This window comes from Eucyclogobius newberryi, unplaced genomic scaffold, assembly GCF_026437365.1.
Source record: "Eucyclogobius newberryi isolate DKJ021-1_F unplaced genomic scaffold, fEucNew1.0.hap1 SCAF_17, whole genome shotgun sequence".
NCBI lineage: Eukaryota > Metazoa > Chordata > Actinopteri > Gobiiformes > Gobiidae > Eucyclogobius > Eucyclogobius newberryi.
In genome coordinates this window covers 33,793,255-33,816,243 of record NW_027315801.1, presented here as the reverse complement: position 1 = coordinate 33,816,243, position 22,989 = coordinate 33,793,255, and the positions used below count along the sequence as shown (strand labels likewise).

General features: G+C 39.7%; 3 protein-coding genes across 6 annotated transcripts in view; 2 read left to right on the top strand and 1 right to left on the bottom strand.

The window, feature by feature from the left end:
* Positions 1–8,059: 8,059 nt before the first annotated feature.
* masp2 (MBL associated serine protease 2) lies at positions 8,060–13,511 on the top strand. The gene is made up of 5 exons (XM_072450251.1): positions 8,060–8,394; positions 8,473–8,650; positions 10,009–10,140; positions 12,991–13,187; positions 13,356–13,511. Exons 1-5 carry the CDS (start codon positions 8,134–8,136, stop codon positions 13,509–13,511), a joined length of 924 nt encoding a protein of 307 aa, XP_072306352.1. The 5' UTR covers positions 8,060–8,133.
* Positions 13,512–18,689: 5,178 nt separating this feature from the next.
* Positions 18,690–22,441, bottom strand: dffa (DNA fragmentation factor, alpha polypeptide). Of its 2 annotated transcripts, none has more exons than XM_072450178.1 (6): positions 22,225–22,441; positions 21,335–21,493; positions 21,107–21,255; positions 20,788–20,965; positions 20,404–20,537; positions 18,690–19,003 (listed from the first exon to the last, which is right to left on the bottom strand). In XM_072450178.1, exons 1-6 carry the CDS (start codon positions 22,316–22,318, stop codon positions 18,785–18,787), a joined length of 933 nt encoding a protein of 310 aa, XP_072306279.1. In that variant the 5' UTR covers positions 22,319–22,441; the 3' UTR covers positions 18,690–18,784. The 2 variants fall into 2 exon arrangements, with proteins under 2 accessions (XP_072306279.1, XP_072306278.1); XM_072450177.1 differs by having other exon boundaries at positions 18,692–19,003; positions 20,404–20,540.
* Positions 22,442–22,933: 492 nt separating this feature from the next.
* pex14 (peroxisomal biogenesis factor 14) overlaps positions 22,934–22,989 on the top strand; it is a 70,796-nt gene continuing 70,740 nt past the window's right edge. For 2 of the 3 annotated variants that reach the window (XM_072450175.1, XM_072450173.1), the window contains exon 1: positions 22,935–22,986. In XM_072450175.1, the coding sequence (XP_072306276.1) occupies positions 22,954–22,986 (33 nt within the window). In that variant the 5' untranslated portion in view covers positions 22,935–22,953. Of the gene's footprint in view, positions 22,987–22,989 lie in introns of all 3 variants that reach the window. The other variant, XM_072450176.1, reaches the window with a different exon arrangement.

The following is a 22,989-nucleotide window of genomic DNA, read 5'->3' as shown; positions in this document are numbered from 1 at the left end:
TTTAATACTTTCTCATTAAGAACAAGTTCTATGTTTTGACAACTATTATACGTTCTAATTCGTTACAAGGGAAATCACAACAATCTAGAAGAGAACGTCGTGGATAAGAAGCTCTTTCTCTGCACAATCTGGTAATAAAATGGCAATTATCTTTGTTATCACAATTTTACCAAATGTAGCACAAACGATTATTGTCTTCCGCACATGAGGTCACACTTTACAACAAATCACTCCTTAGTTTATAAAAAACAAGCCTGACTTTCTATTCCCGATAACACTTGTATTAGCCTGTATAAAGCATGAACAAAAACATATTAAGAATGAGCTTAGTTAATACCCTAACTCGACTTAATTTGGAAGTTAGCAAGTATAGCATTCTTAATAATCTATTTCTTCGTTTTAGATTTAGTCTTTGTTCAATTTAAAATGTCGTGATTATAAAGTGCACCGCGTGTCCTTTAGAGATAAACCTTTTCTTCTTTTAAAACACTGTCAGCAGGATTTCTTATATGCTTTTCTGTGGAGACTACAAAAGTGTTAATTAAACATTAGTGGCGTTCCCTTTGAAGCCTTTTAGAGAACACGCACTTATTTCCTCACTAATGCAAAACTGCTCTGCAAAGTGGGATTTTTGTGAACGATTTCCTGCGTCAGTCGTTGCCTATTTGAAGCGTAACGAAGCAGACGCTCGGTGGAGGTGGGCGTCCGTGTTCAGTGGAGGTGGGCGTCCGTGTTCAGTGGAGGTGGGCGTCCGTGTTCAGTGGAGGTGGGCGTCCGTGTTCAGTGGAGGTGGGCGTCCGTGTTCAGTGGAGGTGGGCGTCCGTGTTCAGTGGAGGTGGGCGTCCGTGTTCAGTGGAGGTGGGCGTCCGTGTTCAGTGGAGGTGGGCGTCCGTGTTCAGTGGAGGTGGGCGTCCGTGTTCAGTGGAGGTGGGCGTCCGTGTTCAGTGGAGGTGGGCGTCCGTGTTCAGTGGAGGTGGGCGTCCGTGTTCTGGGCCTGGAGCAGCATCTCCGTGCCACATCTCATCACTGTTTCTCCGCACGGTCGCCACCGGTCACTTTAGCAACTTAGGGGTGTCCACGGCGTCGCTGCAGCCTTTGTCTGTTTGGATTAGTCTGGGACGGGCTGCGCGGCATCGTGGGATTTGTGTTGAAGTTTGGCCTGTCCATATCACATTTTGCTCATTGTTAAACGCCATCACACAGAAGCAAATCCACTCATCAGAAGATAATCTCTTGCATTCGCGCCGTGAGGAATGTGCACCTGGGTTTGGTATTGGCTGCACTTTTCCGGAAATGTAGGTCTTCGACACCCATTTTCAGTGATTTATCCTCATTCAACCTGTGAATGAGTAAACTGTGAGTCATCGTGAGATTCACCTGTCATTTACCCTCCTCGTATCAGGGGTATGTGTGTACTTATACTTATACTTATGCAGTAGAGATGGGGTGGTTCATCTAAAAACAGTTTGATTTACTGACTGCATTCTGAATAATAATCTATTCAAGGTAAATCATTTTGTGCACAGCACCTCCTCCAGGGCCGTGTCAGATGCTCTACATTCTTATTATGCAGTGTTGAATTTATCAGTGTTGGGAAGTAACTCGTTATAAAGTAAGAGATGACTGTAATCAGGTATTTTTTATAATGCAACAAACTAAACAAATACAACTTGATGTAATGAGGACTGATGCATTGATCCTGCTGCTGTTTAATTGATTCATGGCTAAATAACAGTATATTTAATTAGTGGAAAAATACCATGCAGTAAGTTGATTCCTGAGCTGCTGCCTTCACTACCTTATTAAGTAGTTACCTAATTACTTTAGACATAAAGTAATCCGAATAGTATATTACTTTTAGAATAATCTGTTGTGTCAGATTAGTTTTACAAAATGTAAAAATAAAACAAGTAAAAGGACCAACACTGAAACTAATGGAGGAAAATTCATATGTAACTGTCTATTTTTGAGTTGAATGCGAATGAGGAAGTTGTGAGTCATTGGAGACTTTCACCTGAATTCATTATTTCTCCATGAACCGCAGTTTAAGAGAAAGAGGTTGAAGACATTTCAGGTGCTTTCATGTTTGTTTTGCACGCCCGCGCACAATCAACAAGTACAATAGAGAGTCTAATGGAAATATTAAGCCCCACACTCAGAATAAAGGCGTCGTAATTCCGCGTATCGTTAAGGAGTGAGGACAGATGTTTGTGGCGTGAGAGTGAAACGGGGGAAAGAGACATTGATGGATGATACGTGGCACTTTGTAGCAGGTGCCGAGCCTCTCACTTTTGGCATAACCACAGTGGACGGGCAAATTACTGTTCATTAACTCAGCATTGTCCCCGAACCACTCCGACACATTCTCACATATTCAAGTTGTTAATTACAGTTTACGGCCGGTGGGTGGTGGAGCCTGCGCTGATTGCAAAAGGAAGATGTAGAAAGGGAAAATAAAAGGGAAGGGAAATCAAGAAAACGAGGACGAGGACAGTCTGAGGTCAGGGCGAAAGAGATAATTCATCTGAGGTCAGCGCATCGGGAAACGCCGGAGAAAAGATACATTTTTGATCGTTTCGAAATAATACAAAATGATTAAAGGAGCTGGTTGTACTTTTAATTATGTGACCTTAACCTTTTTGCAGAACAACCTATTTTATTTGGAATAATCCTACAAGGAATATTATTTTTAAACCAGTTTTGGAGAAGGGGTTGTTCATGCAAGACCTTTAAATAAATTAATTTTTGAAACTTTTTGCCCCATTCTTACTTTTTGCAGCAGTATGTTTCTAAAAGTATGAAGACAAACGCTACAGAGGCAAACATACTATCACGTTTTAGCCCCGATACTTCATCAAATTGGGCAAATAAAGATGTGCAGATGGTTATTTTTTATCACAATTGGAGCGTCAGTGAAGTAAACTCTATCTTTACACACTTGCACACATCTATTGTTTTGTGTCTAATTTTGCTGTCTGCACTCGAATCGCATCGAGTGCTGTTTGTCCACGTCCTCTGTGCACACGCAGAATCTAAACTCTCGCTTTGATGTGTCTCGAACTCTAATGATGGTCTGACTTCTCGGAGGAACCACTTAATTACGGCTCGGTGCAACAGGCAGCGGCGGCGGTGGAGCCAGGACGCCGTTTGTTCTGCATAGAGTTAACCACAGGCTTGATCAAAACATCTCATGCCACACTGTCTCTCGCTCACGTGCGCGGCTTCTGTTTGAATTACCTCCGGCACATGCACAAGCCGCCCTGAGTGTGCACGGTGACGCACGTGTTCAATAGACTTTCAATTAGTGCATGTTTGGCATTGCCCGGACGCTCTCGGGATCACTTAAAGTCGTGCGGCACTTACAGCAACGATAAGACGTTTTATTGGATATGTACTCTAAACGGAATAATAAAAGGGAAGTGCACGGATGACATGAACTGCCGGGTCAGTGCGAGGGAGCGCTTTGTTCATGACTTTTAGTGTAATTGAGGGAAGTACACTTTGGAAATGTAGATTATAGGCCACTGCGCTTTTGTCATGTATTTACTGATTTATAAGAATTATCATTTGTTAATCTCAATTTGCTTATTCGGTCTCCCAGCAACAGCCGACCTGAAATAATATTGAAGCTTATCCGTCTCGTGGAAACGTGTAGGAGTAATAACATTTTGGATACAACCGTGGATGAATAGTTCAGTGAAAGGTGCGATATGTCACTTTTCGACGCTCCTTCATCTATTTGTCTTTATTGGTGGAAAAGCAAGTTTATTAGTAGAGCGAGGTCATTCAAAGTGCTTTGCAGAACAGGAAGAGATCAAAAATCACAATACAAACAGATAAAAACATGAATAATCATTATAAAAATGTACAAAGAAAAGTGCAGATGGAGTAGTGTCAGTCATAAACAGAACTGTTTTGAGCATTAAATGTTTTGAAAAGGCTTTATTCAAGGTCGGTGTTTTAATTGCTAAAATACATTGAAAAACATGCTCTCTTCTTTAAAAACAGAAGTGCTTTCTTGTGTGCTTGTTTTCATGGAGATAGATGTACTACACTCTGGAACATCCAAGGCACATCAATAACATCTGCATGAGACAAACCCTCCACAAGAAAAGTGACAGAGTGCAGCTTTTAGAGTGTTAGGAACAAAACTATTTCTGAATATCACGTAAAACGGACTTGATTAAAGGACTTTAATGTTTCACTGTTTTGAGCTCTAAACCATGCTACATAATATATTACAGTACACGGTATTTAAGCCTAATATTAACATTTTAATCTGGTGTATTTTGTTCCAGCCTAAGGCCCAAAGTCACTGGGACAGGCTCCGGTCACACTAACGGGGACATGCAGTCAAAGATGACTGAATGAACGAGGACCATTTAAACTCTTTTTTTATCTTTTGCCTGTCACATGTCAATCCGAATGCAGCATGCGACTGAAGACGTAATTATTCCTCTTCTTTGCTTTTTGACGCAGATGCAGGAGCTTTCTATGGGAATATGGCATTACCTCCATCCCAGTGAGCGCTCAATGGATCCAGCTGTGATTCAGAGGGCACCGGGTGTCACCACGACGTCTCACTCCCAAAGAACCCACAGAATGACGTCATCCACCTCAGACGTGCTGTTTCATTCACAAAATGCCACGCGCTGGTGCTGTCATTATGAAAATAGATTGGAAAATGCTTTGTTTGGCTTACCTGACATCGAAAGAGTTCTCCAACATATAGTTACTAAATATTGTACTTTACTTACTGCTGTGTACTTTAGTTTTCTATTTTGTCATCATTTATAACTTGAGCAGCAAATTGAATGTAACATATAGTTGCACAAAATACAAGTCTTAAGTGTTTGACTCACCAAACAGGAAAAAATATGTATTATTTAAGACTGGCATTTAGTTCCAATTACGTCAACATTGGCATTTACAGTGACTTTAACAAATTAACCTTTTTGGAAGAGGCAATCCCGTTTTCATCATATTAAGTGCTTTTAGTGACAAGTGAGTGTGTTTGGATTCTACAAATGTTAAATGGAAAAATAAATAATCAGTTGAAAATGTCATTCTTAATTTTATGTTTTTTATATTCAGCCAGTGTCGTTATGATGAGCGTCGCTTAAGTGCTTTTAAAGTCCCCAAAAGACCATTATGTTTGACCTTGGTAGGACCCTTGCCAATGTATTAAATATATTCAATCTAAGAGCAAATTATTGTTTAGCTTAGTTTAGTTGATTTAGTTGATTTTAATTTATTTTAGTTTAGATTTTGTGTCCGTTTGCGGTTTAAAACCACATTGGAAAAACAAAAGCTCAGCATTCACAGCAAAACATTCAAAACAACGCATACGCTAAAAATGTACTTACTATGACATTTTAAAGCGCTAAAAAGCTATAAAACGTGCTTGATCACAGTTTGTGGGAAGACAATTTTGATGACAAGATGTTTTACATTTTCTCTGATAGGTTAATAATAAACAAACTATTATGGTATGGTTTATTTAAGTTATGGCCACTGTATGTGTGTAAACCTAGGGCCTGAAGTTATAGTCCATTATTATGCAGACTTAACCTTCCAACGTTCCTATATCCAAATTAAAATAAGATATGTACAAATTGAATTAATTCAGTAACTGGCAAAAAGGCTTCTGGATAAACATTTAGCTCATTTATAATTCCATATCTATATATATTATTCCATAATAGCATCACTTCTGCTGTTGCGTCAAACGGAAGAGACAGCACCTCATTATTTCATATTTGGCCTCAGACTTTTAAATCTCACATTTAGCTGAACTCAAATGAGTTACAACACCGTTTAAACTGTGGGCCATCGGAGGTTATTTGCGAGGAAAATGAATCTTTATGTAGATAATTACTGTAATCCTGTCCAAATTCAGACCATTTGTTTGGCGGAAATGCTCTTTGTTATTATGAGCTTACTAATCATAACCCTGGTCAGAAATCTACGGTTCAGTCCCAATCAAAACCCAACATCAAAAAGGCCTTTTCACAAAGCACTGTCCAGATGTGTACATTAACACTGAGTGAATCATGTGTTGCTGACCGTTCTCGTCCGAGATGGAGTAATTAAGTGAAAACAAAATGTCTTTGTTGGTGAATGGCAGGGGCTGGTCAGTTCCACGAGGTTCCGGCAGCGGCGTGGACCATCGGCGGAGCGGGGCCTGAAATAATTAGCCGCTCGAGTCGGGAGTGATCAGCGTCACTGTCTCGACCCACATAAGAAAAGTTCCCCAGCCACTCGAGCGTGTGACAGCGGGTTTCCAAACACGCTGCAAATACAATCTCATTTAAAAGGGTCCAGCCCCAGAGTTACCCGACGGGACCTTTCTAGTGTCTTTAATCTTGGCTATCTTTATTTATGAGGTAGATGTTGACTTTACTGCCAGCACGGCGCCGGGGAATAAGATCATGATCAACTTTTGTCTGTTCACTCGTCTTTTTCAGTCCAGTGTGGCCCAGAAATGTGTCCTGAGGGGCAAACGAGCCAACCATCTTGCACCATAATTGTAATGTACTTTGAATTAGCTTGGTCAAAAGATGAATACTTGAATACTACTTGGAGATCTTCTACTGAGTGTTTTTCAAACTTCCTATAAGTTATCTGTTCTTTTCCTCTGTATCCATCTGCGTTGCAACAATGAAATTTCCCCATGTGGGACAATAAAGGAATATCTTATCTTCTCTTATACTAGAAATGGAGGGAAATTAGAGCCGGATCATTAGAGCAGGTATTGATACTGAATAAAAAAGATAAACATTGACATAGTTGGATCTTTTGGGTGAGGGGGGATGATGACGGGTGCTTGCCCTTATGACGCGGTCTTGCCCCACCGCCCGTCAGTTTGGAGATTTGCGGAAAGGAGATAGTCTGTAATATAGCTAAACACTGCGGGAATCAATCAAAAAAACACTCTGGGTACATATATGGAGCACAAATAGCAATGTAAGAAGGTTAAAAGCTCTGAAAAGTCGATTTTGCATGTTATGGGACCTTTAAGCATGGACTAAGGCTTGAAATCACTGACCCGAAAAGGGAACAAGCGGTAGAAAAGGGATTGAAGTTTCACAGTGGCATTAAATCTAAATAAAAAATATACTACAGGTGTTTTTACTGCATCTTAAAAAACATGCGATCTTACTGTAATCAGCATCACCTCTCCATAGATCAGACCTGTGTTTATGGCCTGCCGTTTTTGGGCCTGTTCCTCTTCTACTTTGAATTAGCCTGGTCAAAAGATGAATACTTGGATACTAGAAATGGAGGGAAAGTAGAGCAGGATCATTAGAGCAGGTATTTATACTGAAAAAAATATATATAAAAATTGACAAAGTTGGATGTTTTCAGCATATTTTTAGAACGGCCTTGAGCTATATCAAAACAAGTGCAGGACCACGCAGTTGTTTCATTCAATGTTCTTCTATTTTGGTTGAAAATGACGTTACATTACATAGAAATTGGGATCAGGTTTTGAGCCACGTACACGGGAAGAACATATTGTGTACCTTTGTGCGCGTACTTCTCTAATACAGAGAGGTTTTGTCGTCAAGGCAATGAATTAAAAACATCACACACAATTGCCTTTGAAGCGTATGTGTAAAACAATGATGATTGAAAATGATAAGAATTTAAATATATAAACGTAATGGAAAATGTATATTTGTCAGCAATAAATCTTGAGATGTTGGATAGAACTGGACGGCCAATTGTTTATTGTTTATTTCCTTGTTTCATTGTATTGTGTTGTAATATTGTGAAACTAATGACACGTGGAAGAATAAATATTGATTGATTGATTGATTGATTGTATTGATTGATTGTAGCAACATTGCCATGAATTGCTCTACTTCATTCATTTTCAGTTCAGTTTCTTTCTTATGTCTATTTGTGTAATAAAACAGACATAAGAAGCTGTATTGGTGGAATAGTCCATCATGCAATTGACCAGTCACTATGGACATCATCGACTCTTTTTATCTTTGTTTGCCCACATGCTTCCTGGACCCGGTTCATTCACCTTTTGATCCCTCAGGCTGCACTTTCCCCTAACACACCGACAACACGATCCGCCGTGCCCAGAAAAGCGTTAGAGAAGCAATTTTAGGTGCAATAATGCTCAAAGTAACTGTGGTCTGGCCTCGTTTTGCCAGAGGCTGCTTTGCCTCGGCCCTGCTCTCTGCGCTTCACGTGTGTGTGAGCGTGGAGCTGAACGGTCTGTACGGCAGCTTCAGCTCTCCAGACTTCCCTCAGCCGTACCCCGATGACCAGCTCAGAGTGTGGAACATCAGCGGCCCCCCGGGACACAGGGTCAAACTCTACTTCACCCACTTCAGTCTGGAGCCCTCAGATCGGTGTATATACGATTACGTCCAGGTACAAACTGCATGCGTAGCTTCTGTGTTCCATCGCTGACTCGGTTTGACTATTTGCTCTGATCATTGATTGTGTCAGGTTTTTGCTGAGGGCAATGAAACCCTGCGTTTCTGTGGAGAGGAGAGGAAGAACCACGAGGCCAGCCCCAGGAACACAGTCATCATATCAGCCTCGAACCTCCTGTCAGTCGTCTTCAGGAGCGACTTCTCCAACCATGACAGATTCACAGGATTCCAGGCTTTCTACACCTCAGAAGGTGATGTCACTTACAGCCCACAGACATTCACTCTCACAATCCTTCAACTAATGTGTTGTGATATTATGGAATAAGATTGTAAGACATTATATAGTAGGCGAAGAGGTGGAGGGAATACGGTAGCCAAATGTTGTGCTCAAGTAATAGTACAATTACTCCAAAATAAGTACAATTACTCCAAAATAAGTACTATTGTAAGAGTGACTGTTTAAATATAACAGCTGCTAATTATAAATCAGCTATTACATACACTATTACTCTTGATTGAAGTAATGTGGAGGACAAAACACAAAGTTTTGTGTTTTCAAAGAATAAACCCAAAAAGGAGAAAACCTAAATCCCATGAGCAGTGCAAGAAACACAAATGTTCAAATCATTTAATATTGTCACATTAAGTTTTTGTCACTTGCAGAAGAGGAAGAGGAGCCAAGACCTTAACTCAAATAAGAGAGTATTGTTTGACTGTTAAATATACAGTAATACTCAAGTATGAGTAAAAGTATGAGGTCAAATTTCTGCTCTCTTTCTGTTCTTTTAAGGTGCACTGCGGTAACTTTTTGTGTGGATGGAACGGTGGTTTTCTCAGAGCTGTTGTTGATTTACCTAAAATGTTTCACAGTGGCATTAAATCTATATAAAGAAATATACTGCAGGTGTTTTTACAGCAAAAGAATACCTTAAAAAACATGCGATCTGCGAGTCAGGATCACTTCTCGTGCTTCTGATATTGTTTATGGCCTGCCGTTTTTTATCTTTACGGTTAATAGAACAGATCAAATTATGCCAGATGCCCTTCCAGAGGTCACCATATGTAGAGATAGAGTGCACTGCAGCTTTGAGCCTTTGTGATTCCATTTAAAACACAAGAATCCCTGAAGTTTTAAACTAAAAATAAACAAATACAAAAAGATAATAAAAATGCTCTTACAAGTGTGAATCTGTTTATGAGTCTGTAACTAAGTTTGAGGGACGTTGCCTTGGATATTTAAGCCAGTTCCTGAAGATTTTTGCTGTTTTCTGCTGCAAACACCACGAGCGGCTGTTATTGGCACTTGACGTTACGCCCATTTTTGGCATTATCACTTTAAATTACTTTCTAAATCATGTTTTTCTTCCTTCAAAATTCAGCTCAGCATGTTGCACAAAAATGTCACACACAATTTTAGAATTAAGAACAGTCGAATGTTCCTTCGGTGTGACGCTTTTATTTCAAAGTGTTACACCTCCAAATGTAAACATATTCATTTTAATTGTGTTATTAAATTGCTAAATTATGCAATGAAAGTGGTTCTAGTGCTGGTGCGGTTCTGGTAAAAAGGATCTTAAATGCTTTGAAATGTTTTCCCACACTTTTGTAGACATAAACGAGTGCCTTTTGAAGGTGGACGAAGAGCACGTGTGTGATCATTTCTGCCACAATTACATCGGAGGATATTACTGCACCTGTCGACAGGGATACCATCTCCACGACAACAACAGGTCATGCACAGGTAACAAACCCATCCATCCATCCATCTTCTTCCACTTATCCGGGGCCGGGTCGCGGGGGCAGCAGTCTAAGCAGAGACTCCCAGACTTCCACACAGAAGCACAGAAGTCCAATAACTGAACACCGCTCGGGGTCAGATCGGGGAAGCCGTTCTTCCCGATCACCCCTCTCCAGGTGTCACTCTCATTGCCCACGTGGGCGTTGAAGTCCCCCAGTAGAACAATGGAGTCCCCGGTCGGTGCACTTTCCAGTACCCCTCCTAAGGACTCCAAGAAAGGCAGATACAACAGTGAGAGACCTGTCCCAGGACTGGCCCCGGTACCGCCAATCCGGGCGATGTAACTGGCCTTGTTGTGTCTCTGTTCATAAAGGGCTTCTGAACCGCTCTTGGTCTGACCCGTCACCTTGGACCTGTTTGTCTTGGAAGACCCTACCAGGGGCTTAAAGCCCCCGACAACATAGCTCCTGGGATCATTCGGGCGCTCAAACCCCTCCAGCACGTTAAGGTCAAGGAGGGGCAGGTAACAAACACTTGTGTCTATCTGTTGTTCAATCAGCGACTACAAGAAGGAGCAGGACCTGGCACAAAGCTGTTTGACTAAATGTTGACCATTTTTGCCGCAGTGGACTGTTTCTAATGTGAATATTATTCACTAAACCATCGATTGTTTGACCAGGTCCGACTCGAGGTCAAAGAAGTATTTAAAATGTGTCTTAAATTACTCTTATCTGTCACTACAACAGTGATTATACTCTACAAACGTCATCTGCTCATTCTAAAAACACATTTACTGTAAATAAATATTCTTTCTAAATACATTTGGTGGGTAAAAGTAAGTATTTCTTTCCCCACCTCTTGTTACTGCTCATGGTTGGTTTCCGCTTGATCACAGCTGGCTTGTGCTAAATGTTTTCAGTGGCTGATCTTTGCCCATTGCAGCAGAGGTGAGGTTAATTACTGTGGAGTCCTGCGGGAAAAGTGACTTTAAAAAGGCATTACAAATTGAAACCTGTGCACAGTGCTAATAGTCCTCTGGCATTGGATAATTAATCACAATAACCACTTGATGTGTCACACATTATTATTCTTTGCCAGAGGAAAAAGCACTGACAAACAAATCATGCAATGAATGTGAAAAAATGATTATCTGCCTCCAGATTTGACTAATGATATGAATGGCATTGATGTGGCCCTCTGCGACACTCATTTGTTTTGGTCTGACCTCACAGCAGCACACATGTCGATGCAATACCACAAGCTAAATGAAGGCAATCATTTATGAAGTTTGGGAATGTCTAAATCGACATTAAGAAAGATTTTAATGTTTGAACTCTATCAAACCTCACACACAACATACCAACTTCACATACATATCTGATGAAAATAAAGTGTTTATTTTACCATTATTATTAGTATGATCTTGTCTTACGCTAGCTGTTTTTATTTTTATTTTATTTTTTACCTTTTTTTTCCCCCTCCATTCCTTATTAAGAAATGAGAGGTTTTGTCTATAGGAGTTTTTGTTTATAAGAGTTTAGTTTATAAGAGATCTTCTATTAAGAGTGTTTTTTAAACTTCCTATAAGTTATCTGTCCTTTTCCTCTGTATCTACCTGCGTTGCAACAATGGAATTTCCCCATGTGTGGACAATAAAGGAATATCTTATCTTATCTTATATCAGCCCGGCCCATCTCGTCAAATCTCAGAGGCCAATTATGGATGGGCCTGGTTAGTACTTGGATGGATGGGATGCCAGAGGCCACAGGGGGGCGCTAGTGCACACTGCCGTTGTGTCCTTGGACAAGACACTTCACCCACCTTCACCTCGTCATATTAATAATAATTACAAAAAATGGAAAAACTGCAATATCAAATAATCTTATTGGATTTGAAGTCTTAAAGTGCATATGACAGATTCTCTTGTTTTTGTTGTTCTAAAGTATTTATCATAGTTTTACGTCAGTCAAGTATCACTTTGTTTAAAAAGGAGTTAAAATTACAGGAAGTAGAGCTGAGTTTCCTTCTGTCTATGTCATTAATAAGCGACTTACCATTCAAAATGCAGAGACAATTTACACGCAACTGACAAATTAAACAATCACTTAAAAAATAAAAGTGTTGTTTATCAGCTATTATTATTTATAAAATCATAACTATTGTGTATCTATAATAGTTTTGGCTGGTTGCTAAGTAACAGCTGCATGTTTCATCTGCTGCTCATGCCCAACCAGGAAGTAACATCAACTTATTCAAAATGGTCAGACTGGGAAAACTAGGAACAAAATCTTGAAAATAATCATGTTCAATATGTTTTAGTGAAATGTGTACCTTTCATAAGCACTTTAACATACAACCAACTAGTCTATATATCCAACACAGTGGCATATTTGCATACAGTGTGCAACAATGAGATGTCTTCTATTTATTTATTTATTTATTTTATCTTTATTATTTTTCACCTCCATCCCTTATTGGGAAATGGGAGGTTTTGTCTATAGGAGTTTTTGTTTATAATGAGTTCTTCTATTGAGAGTGTTTTTCAAACTTCCTATAAGTCATCTGTCCTTTTCCTCTGTATCTACCTGCGTTGCAACAATGAAATTTCCCCATGTGTGGACAATAAAGGATTATCTTATCTTACATGTTTATGAATGTATTTGAATGTAGGCTGCTCTATGATGGCGCTCAAGTGCAAAACTATAATAAACTAAACAACAGTAGTCCAGGTGGGATTTGGTACAACACTATTTACAGTCCGGAGTATAGAAATAGGCTATATTTTAGATCTGTTGCTTCTCTGTCTTTCACAATGTGGTGTGAATAACCAACAAAACATGTTCATCTCTCCAGTACCATGTAGGAGCCAGATTTGGACAGACCGCTCTGGCGTTCTGACCAGTCCCGGACACCCGAACCCCTATCCTCCCATGACCCAGTGCAACCACACCATCAGTTTACCAGAGGGCTACCGAATCCTGCTGGACTTCTCCGAACCGTTTGATATAGAGAGCCACCCGGACGTCCCCTGTCCGTACGACCTGCTCAGAGTAAGTGGAGTGTCTCAATATATTCCAGCTCATGCGTGTGTGGGTGTGGTCCATGACTGATGTGTCCACAGCCGGAGACAAACTGCATGGACATGTGGGGCCGTGCATATGCAAGTCTGGGCGGGCATCAATCAGGAGTGTTGTGATTAAACGTGTCACCCTTGAAAGATTTCCACCGCCGGACAGGAGTACGGGCCTTTCTGTGGATCCACGCGTCCGAACAGCATCGATACAGGAAGTTACCAAGTCCGCGTGGCCTTCAGATCGGACAGCAGCGGGAGGAACAAAGGATGGAAAATGAAGTATAGCAGTGTCAAAGTCTGATAACAGGAAACAGACTTAATGTACAGTAAGCTATTGTCCCTGCTGATGAGAGTTAAATGTATCGTTTTTATGGGAACATTATTCATTCAATAAAGACAAAATAAAGACCCCTGTGGCTAAGGAAGTGCCTGTGTGAGCGGTCAAATGAGTGGTGGTGTTTTACCTCAGTCAAATTGGAATTTTTTGTGAGGTTCATATTTTTTATTTCTACAGTAGATCCTCTCTTAGCATTTTAGCTTCCCAGAGATTCACTTTTTACAATATATGGATGTGTTAAGACACACAAATCACTTCAAAAGTCTACAATGATAAAGAAACCGCACCACCAAGGAAGGACACACTGGAAGCATAGCCAGATTTAAATGGACAATATGTGCTGAGGGTTCATGTCTCTGGGTCCCGCGCTGATGAATTCACTTTTCCTGAATTATTTCAAAAGTTCTACCACATACACCAGGACTAAAATGGATTAAAACCAGGACAAAATCAGAATAAGTGTGGACGCTCCCATAGTTTGACAGCTGTGTTTGAAAGGGTTGGAGGTAGAGAATGAGAGCCACTTCTCTGTTAATCTGCCCCAAGGCAAGTGTATCAACCTTGTGATTCAAAAGAAAAGGTAACTACCGGTACTTAATGGAGAAGAAGAAACTGTTTTTTGAGTGCAATAATGTAAAATGGACTTTGATGATGAGTTTAATCCTGCACTGTTCCTTAAGGCTTGAGTGCTCAGAAAATGTCAATGAAAGCAGTTTTCTAATTAAATTAAATGAACATTTTTAAAGAATATGCTGCTTCCTGTGGTGAAATTGTGAAAATAGTTGTACTTCCTGGTGGGACGTGGGCACCAAATGTAACATAGTCATAGGTAATTCTACAATTGGCCAAAACTGGTCTTAATTATAATAGTTATGGTAAAAACTGATTACATCCATTTGTTAAATTAATCTGCATTCCTCACATTTAAATAGTTTTTGCATTTTGGATGGCATTTTCTGTGTTGGTCACAGAATTCAGCGCTGTTATTTCTTATATTTTTGTACTTCAACTTTTAAATATCTACCAAATGTATTATCCCAAAACCATGAAGTAATAGATAAACATGAGAACCTGCGCACCTTAAGCCATTAGCTTAGTTTAATACTACATACCTGAAAAAGCACAATATGTCATCTTTAAGTTAGGAGCATTTTTTAAAGAATAACTTGAATATTTGTTTTAAGCACATTTTGACTGGAGTTCTCATTAAAATGGGGCCTGTTTAAACATCAATACCACATTTATATGTATGATATATGATTCATATTTCACACACCATATGCCAGGTCAAAATAATGCATTAAAACCTTAAAGCACTGCATAAATCTCCCCGCTCTGTTCCAATGTCAGCCGTTTAGCCTTCATGCATTATTCAGCTCATTCTCTCACTCTTTAGCTGTGCTTCTCCATCAAAACAGTCATTACGGGCTTCTTCATTCCCGTGAAATTCCCTCCTGTTTGGCACTTTTGAAGACACTCACCAACACTTGGTGCATCTGCGGCGCTCAAGAGGGGCAGGAGAGCACTGCGCCTCAGTCTATGCGGAGGAAAGATTGAAATTCTCTTGTGTTGAATCATCCGAGGCCAATGCGGCTCTCGGAAGGCACATCCACCGCATAATGCATCTGATTAACGTGACATTTGTTCACAATTTTGTTCTCTGCAACTTTGGAGATGTGCAGCGTTGAAATGTATCATGTTTTTTTTGTCTTTTCTTAGCAGTGGTGTAAAAAACTTTAAAAAACCTAAATTTACTCGAAATCAAAGTCGAAATAAAGTTTCTTGGGCTGTTTGGCTTACTTATATTGCTGCATGTCCCGTGTTACAGGGGATTCTCCGTAGGCAACACCATCTTATGTCATCCGACCACAGACGTGCTCCTGATGGGATCGTAGAAGTATAATAAGTGTGTGTCTGGCAGTGTCACAGTTGTCACTCATTTAACTTTACATGGGAATTCTCCACCAGGGATTAAACTGTCCAATTCTTCAGTGACAGAATGTGGAAATTGTCTGTGCAACTCAAAAATGTTGCTGCAGCTAAAAGTAAAAACGGTTCCACTCCGGAACGATTTTTAGGGTTTACATTCATTTATTTACATTTAGTTTATTGAAGCCAGTGATATTTAATTAATGGTGCACTATGAAGATGGACTGATGGAAGGACCGAAACCTTATTTTCTCTTTTGAAATTGGGTTGTTTTGGCTGGAATGTTCCACAGAATATCATAAATTGTAGTAATCTCCATTCAGACATGCGGGTGATACAACAACATAAAGTATTTTACTGGCACCAAAAAGCTTGCAATCAAATAAACTAAAGACAAAGTTTATACAACACTGTGGAACCTTCTAAAGCTAAAACATCTTCATGAAACAAGAAGATGGCAGCTCCTTTAAGTCTGCAGTCTTTAAAGGAAATCTGCCCCTCATTTATGTTAAATATATACATTTATATGTTAGACGTCCTTAGATTCTCACCCCTTATTTAATTTAAAGGAGACATAATATACAAGATCAATTGTGTTTCCTATTCATTAGTTTAGTTGTATTTTGGTTCCTGCATGTTTGAGTGATCCAGTATTGTCCTGCAACTGAGGCTTGAGTGCTCTGAAAGTTTGAGTTTTCACCTGCCCCCTATCCCCGCCCACATCTCTGTACAGACTGTAATTATATATACATTTAAAAAGAAGACTCCGAGTGGTACATGTTGGGTTCTAAAATGTCACGTACTGGAGCTATTTTTCAAAAATAAAAACACATATGACAATCTGCTGCTTTTTACGTTGAAACGCACAATGAAGAGGCGGAGCTTAACAATTCTGCAGTTTTGAACAGGAAGTCAATGGACCTGTTTCTATTACTAAGTCGTTTTAGATCAATATTTCTGTTTACAATGAACAAAATGTAAAATAACAATCTACTTATGTTACAGTTCAGTACTAAGAACATGAACAAAGCATAATATGTCTCCTTTAATTTGAAATACTTAATAATAAACTATAAGATAAGATAAGATATTCCTTTATTGTCCACACATGGGGAAATTTAATTGTTGCAACGCAGGTAGATACAGAGGAAAAGGACAGATAACTTATAGGAAGTTAAAAAAAAAAAAAAAACTCTTAATAGAAGAACTCTTATAAACAAAAACTCTTATAAACAAAAACTCTTATAAACAAAAACTCCTATAGACCAAAACCTCTCATTTCCTAATAAGGAATGGAGGGGAAAAATAAATAAAAATAAAATAAAAACAGCTAGACAAGATAATACTAATAATAATAATAATAATAATAATGGTAAAATAAACACTCTACTTTCATCAGTTACATGCACATGAATGGGACACTATTACTATGTGGACAACGCGCGTAAATGAACCCCACAAACTGGTTTGACATTTGGATCCTGGTGGTCAAAGAGCTACAGCTGACATGTGTTTCCTGAGAAATCATCAAACCACAAGAAAAAAGGTCAGCAACATGAAATGCCTACAGCCTCCTCAGGGCAAGGATTTCTGACCAACTCAAAGTGAAAGTGTTGCTGAGCAGAAGTTTGTTTACTCCTAATGTAATCCCAGTGTGGCAGGATCAGTGCTGCCCGATCCTCCCTCAGTCCTTGTGTTGTGCCTGGTCGGGGCCAATTTCACCGGAATCACGCACACCATGACTCCTATTAGACTACTGTTGCAGGATACTTGGCAGCAGCATGAAGCAAATAAGCCGAGAGTATGAGGGAAGTAATCAACAAAAAATCTTTGTTTTAGTATTGCAGCCTATTGAATTAGGCTGTATTATGCATGTGCGTTAATACTATTATTTTACATTATGTGTGATATGAAAAACCCCACGTTTTACAATATAAAATGATACTATAGTTACTAAGTAGGGCTCTTACTCTTAATTTGATTCAGATTCAGTCATTTGTAATTGGCATTGATCACCTTTGGTAGTACGTAACATGACTAATCTTTGTGCTAAATGTTAATGATGTCAAGACTGTATTGTTCATGTTGACATTTTATTTTATTTGAATAAGAATCAAAATGTCAATATGAGGGAAAAAAGAGGCAAATCACCCAGTCCCATTTGTAAAAGTACTGATTTTATTCACCTTTTCTGTGAAAACATATTTGTTATTGCATTAAAAATATATAGGATGTATTTTTGTTACAAACGTTTGACAAGAGCAGTTTCAGTTTATTTTTTTTAGTGTGTCAGTTTTATGATGTTTTGTCAGCGTCGTCTCAGAACTGTGAAAAACAGAAGAGAATCAATAAAGCCCATCTTCTGTCCAATATTCTACTACAAGACTTCGGTGACATCTCAATCTTGCAAAAACACAGCTGGATAATCGCTTTTTTAAATCAGAATGTGATTTGCATTTCTTTGAGAAGATGACCGCGCTGACAGCAGACATGACCTATGATTCATTTTCCGTCCACAATGGTATATTATCATTAGGAGCATTCATCCGGAAATAACACTTTAGTACAACTTTTGTAAGTGACATTACTCCCATTTTAAGCTCTTGCAAAACACCCCCACAAACTAGTACCAACTGTAATTGCAAATTGTGTTTATGAAGCCGGAGGAAACAAACATGGCACCATAATACAAACAGTTGTTACGCTGTTTGAAATGCAGTGTAGAAGTATTCTGGGACCTGTGATACTACAACTGTGAAATGGTTTGAGCCTCAGGACGTTTTCTAATAAGCACAGCAGGAATTAAAAAGTCATTTACAGGAAACAAGTATAATAATTAAATTGTGAACTCAATTGTTTGGCATTTTCTTTTGTGCTCTTTCTATGTGTGATGTTACTTGTACTTTGTACTGTTTTGCTCTTTAATCTCTTTTTTTATGTGAAGCACTTTTAAATGTGCTGTACCAATAAACTTGAATTGTATTGAATAGAAAAGTACACACTTTGGTCCCACTAGGTAGCATAAACAAGAGCAAATTAAAGTTACATTTCTTAATAGGAAAAAAAGGCTCCATGTTCATAGAAATATAACGCATTAAACATTACACAATACAAAAAAAAGAATCTGCAAAGTACCTCCTATTGGTGATAAGTTTAGGCATGTAATCACCCAACAAAGTGGTGTAAACATAACATTGACATTTGTAACTAACAGAACTACTAGATATGATCAGAAATAGCCCATTCCTTCAACCCAGAGGCAGTGACATGAACCCTAATTAAGTCTTTTTTACAGTGTAGGCCGTCCTCTATTGGTCGCCCTGGGCCGCTGTGTCCTGCCCTGTGCTGGTGCTGTTCTGTGCTTGGCTGTGGTCAGTTTGAGAGTTACTCCTGATGCACTGGACCGCCTGGATCTGCTCAAGTCTCTTCTGCAGCTCAGCTTGACACGCCTCCACCAAAGAAGACGTCCTGTTCCCGTCCCAGCCCAGAATCTGCTCCATGGCGTCCACCCCTCGGCTCACCACCAGCTGAAAAGGAAGAAGCATGTGAATACTCCATGTTATTATTGATGTTTAATAGTGTATGAAGTGAATGGCAACAAGAGCAACTAAACTCAACATATCATTTAATATACAAGTCAGTTCCCTCTGAATGGAAGCTGGTTTGTCACCACTCGAGATTCTTTTGCGTTTTCACAGACACACTTTGATCTGGTCCCTTTTCCAGGCGCCGCACAGCTGTTCACTCGCAACACAAAGCATAATCTCAGCGGCTGCAGATCATCGGAGCAATGAGAGTGCTGCGTGTTACGAGAGGGCGAATCTTCTGTATCAAATTAACGCCGTTGCGCTTTCTGTGTGTTTATTCTGAAAGATTTCCTGCAATAAGGTAAGTGTGCAAACAGTCATACATCCATACGGCTAATTATTCTGTTGGTTTCTTCAACCCTCTTTTGTGGAGCCTTATGGTATTGTTCATTATGATCATAAAGGTTTCTGCGAAAGATGGTTCAGAAAATAAATATGTGCACAAGGCCCTGAGCTGTGTAACTATAGTTGTTGTTGTGTTGGAGAGAGAAAGAAGAGAGAAAGACAAAAAGAGAGAGAGAGAAAAAAAGAAAGAGAGGAGAGAGGAGAGAGAGAGAAAAAAAGAAAGAGAGGAGAGAGGAGAGAGAGAGAAAAAGAGAAAGAGAGAAAGAGAGAAAGAGAGAGAGAGAGAGAGAGAGAGAGAGAGAGAGAGAGAGAGAGAGAGAGAGAGAGAGAGAGAGAGAGAGAGAGAGAGAGAGAGAGAGAGAGAGAGAGAGAGAGAGAAAGAAAGAAAGAAAGAAAGAAAGAAAGAGAGAGAGAGAGAGAGAGAGAGAGAGAAAGAGAGAAAGAGAGAAAGAGAGAAAGAGAGAAAGAGAGAGAGAGAAGAGAGAGAGAGAGAGAGAGAGAGAGAGAGAGAGAGAGAGAGAGAGAGAGAGAGAGAGAGAGAGAGAGAGAGAGAGAGAGAGAGAAAGAAAGAAAGAAAGAAAGAAAGAAAGAAAGAGAGAGAGAGAGAGAGAGAGAGAGAGAAAGAGAGAAAAAGGAGAGAAAGAGAGAAAAGAAAAAGGAGAAAGAGAGGAGAGAAATAGAGAAAAAAGAGAGAAAGAGAGGAGAGAGGAGAGAGAGAAAGAAAGAAAGAGAGAGAGAGGTAGGGAGAGGTAGAAAGAGTGAGAAAGAGAGAGGGATGGATATCTCTAGTTTTTTAAGATGATATTTAGCTGGAATAAGTAGAACGTTTGTTTGAGTTTATCTTTGGCAAACCATTTCAATTAAAAACATGGGCCAGTCACTGTACAATTTCTGAAGAACAATATTTTCCCTTCATTCAACAACTTAAAGTCATAAAACTTTAGGTCTTCCTCTGGACCCATCACCATCTCACTAGGACTAAAGTACTCGAGTACCTGGAGGTCTTCAGTGGAGAGTCTGGTCTCGGGGCTGGTTTTTCCTTTCAGAACCATGATTGTTCGGGATAAGAACCCAGACACCGAGTCCACCTCCATCCCATCTGGAACATCCACGTCTCCAGCCACAGACTCTGCTGTAAAGACAGAAGAGGTTCATCCATTAAGTTTCTGTTCAGTTTGTAATACACAGACAATGGCGCCACCTGGTGTCAACAAAGCAGAAGTACAACACACAGATAAATAATGAAAATAAGAACTGGGATGAATCTGCCACAATATGTTACAAAAGGTTTTACAAATTATATACATAACACAAAAGGTACACTTTATTTGAATTAATATTGGTAGAGAGAAAAATGATCAGTTATAAATTGTAATTACCTTGATTTTCCGTGCCTGGATTGACAGTTTTGAGGTAAAGTTGTAGCAGCTCTTTGGACTGTCTCTCCTCCTCCTTTCTGTCTAAATATCCCTGCAGTGTTTCTTGAAGTTCCTGGGTCTTTTTCTCTTCACTGCCCAGAGCAGAGGTCAAATCAGCACAAGGGACATCTATTAACGTCTGCAGACCGTAAAATAGTAGTTACAGACAGTAAAATAGTAGTTACCCACCAACAACGACGTGCTTTGAGTAAAAAAAACAAAGACACTGTGTAAGTAGTAAAATGCAAAATGTCAATCATCAGAAATAATGTTGTCGTACCTGTAAATCTGCCTCTGACATGAGGATGACACTTGCCAAGTCGTGCTTCAGTCGCTGAGCCAAATCCAGCCATGGAGGAACAATGGCATCCACCACATCTGTGTCCATCACCACAGAGTCCCGGGCCATCCACGCTGTGCCCCCGTCCACTGCAAAACAACAGGTTTGCGTCATTACATTATGATACATACATTGAGGAAGTTTACAGTGATACAAAAATAAACATACACTTTTTAAGTGGTGACCATGTCTCTTTTTCAGCCAAAAGCATAAACTTTGTATTGAGTGGTAAACACAAAAAGTAGGCTTGATCCTCCACAATCGTCCCATCTTCTTCGAGGACCACTGTGACGGAGGAGCTCGCGCTGAATCCAAGGGACTCTCTTCCTGAAGGAAACAAAAGCTACTTTAGGTCACAAACATACATGTGTCACAACTGTAGCCTGAGGGTGCACATTTACATCAACATTTACATCTGTGGAAATGCAGTCTAGTAAACACAAATGTCATTTTACAAAAGTTGTACCAAAATAATCACTACAACGTACATCATCTGCTTAACATATCGATATAAAGACACGGATAAGAAAAGTAAAACAGAATAGATCTAATGAACTGGAGGGCGTGTGCAGTGTTATCCAGATGACACATTACGTAGGTATGTCAGTCAAAGACAGGTTTGTGTCAATAGTGTTGTTCTTTCAGAATGAAACCTACAATGGCTGACATTTCTTTTAGCTTTAGTTATTCTGACAGAACGAACAAGCAACTCCCAAGGTCCAAAACCTCGTTCAAAAGTTGCCTTTAAACACAGTCCACTATAGAAGTTGTATTGCTCGCTCTGAAAACCTAAAACATCATGGCAGAGGATAAGGAAATATGGTGCTTTGGGCAACGCCTGCTCAGTATTTTAGGAATGAAGGACAAGACAGAGCTTTCAAGTCTAATCCAGCAAGTTAAGACATGAATGAAATAACCCCAGTCAGATGATGATAATGAATTAGATCGTACTGTCCATACATAGTGCATCAAAACGACAACAACATCATTATCACGTATCCCAATAATCGAATAGAGACATCTTAAAATAACTGCTCCCAATAAACCATTGATTTTACCCTTTATCTTGAGTTCATCTACAGACGGGACCGCCAGGCCAAAGGATTTCTGGCGTGTGTAGTTGCAGACTCGGCACAGTTTTCCATCCGTCATCCTCGGACAGTCGCTTTAATGAGTGTCCAGAACTCTTTGTTACTACTTTATAACTTAATAAAGGCTAGCGTGTGTGTTCTGTGTGTATGTATGTGTGTGTCAGCCGCGGAGTTTCAGGTTCCGCCCGGTTCCGCCTAATAGATCCATGGATTGGTTCCGCCTTTAAACCTAACGCGGAAGTGACGCCAGGCCCCTGATTCTTCTTCTGGTTTATTTGGAAACCACAGCGGTAGAACTGTGCCCCTGGTGTGTGCTGCCACCTAGCGCCGTGGAGCTGTACACTGGGCTTTGTTTCTACATTATAACAATAAGGGATATAATATTACAGAAGAGAGATGGTAATATATGGTAATAGATATCCAGTTCCAGCAGTTCTGTCGGTGATGGTTTAATTATTTGAATGACAATTTTATTTAATACCTTTGGGACTTAACATATATATTTTGTATTATTATTTCAAATTTACTGAATGCCCATGCTCCAATTTTAGTTGTATTCGCACCAAATGGCAGCAAAGTGTTGTGTTAGCTCTATAGATCCATGGCTTTGCTGCCCTTTAGTGCACTTGGCCAGAGAAAGTAATCGAGACAGATGTAATCGAACCAAACAACACAGCCAGAAGAAAACGAGGAAAGATGACATCCACTGAGTCTGATCCACCAACACAGGTC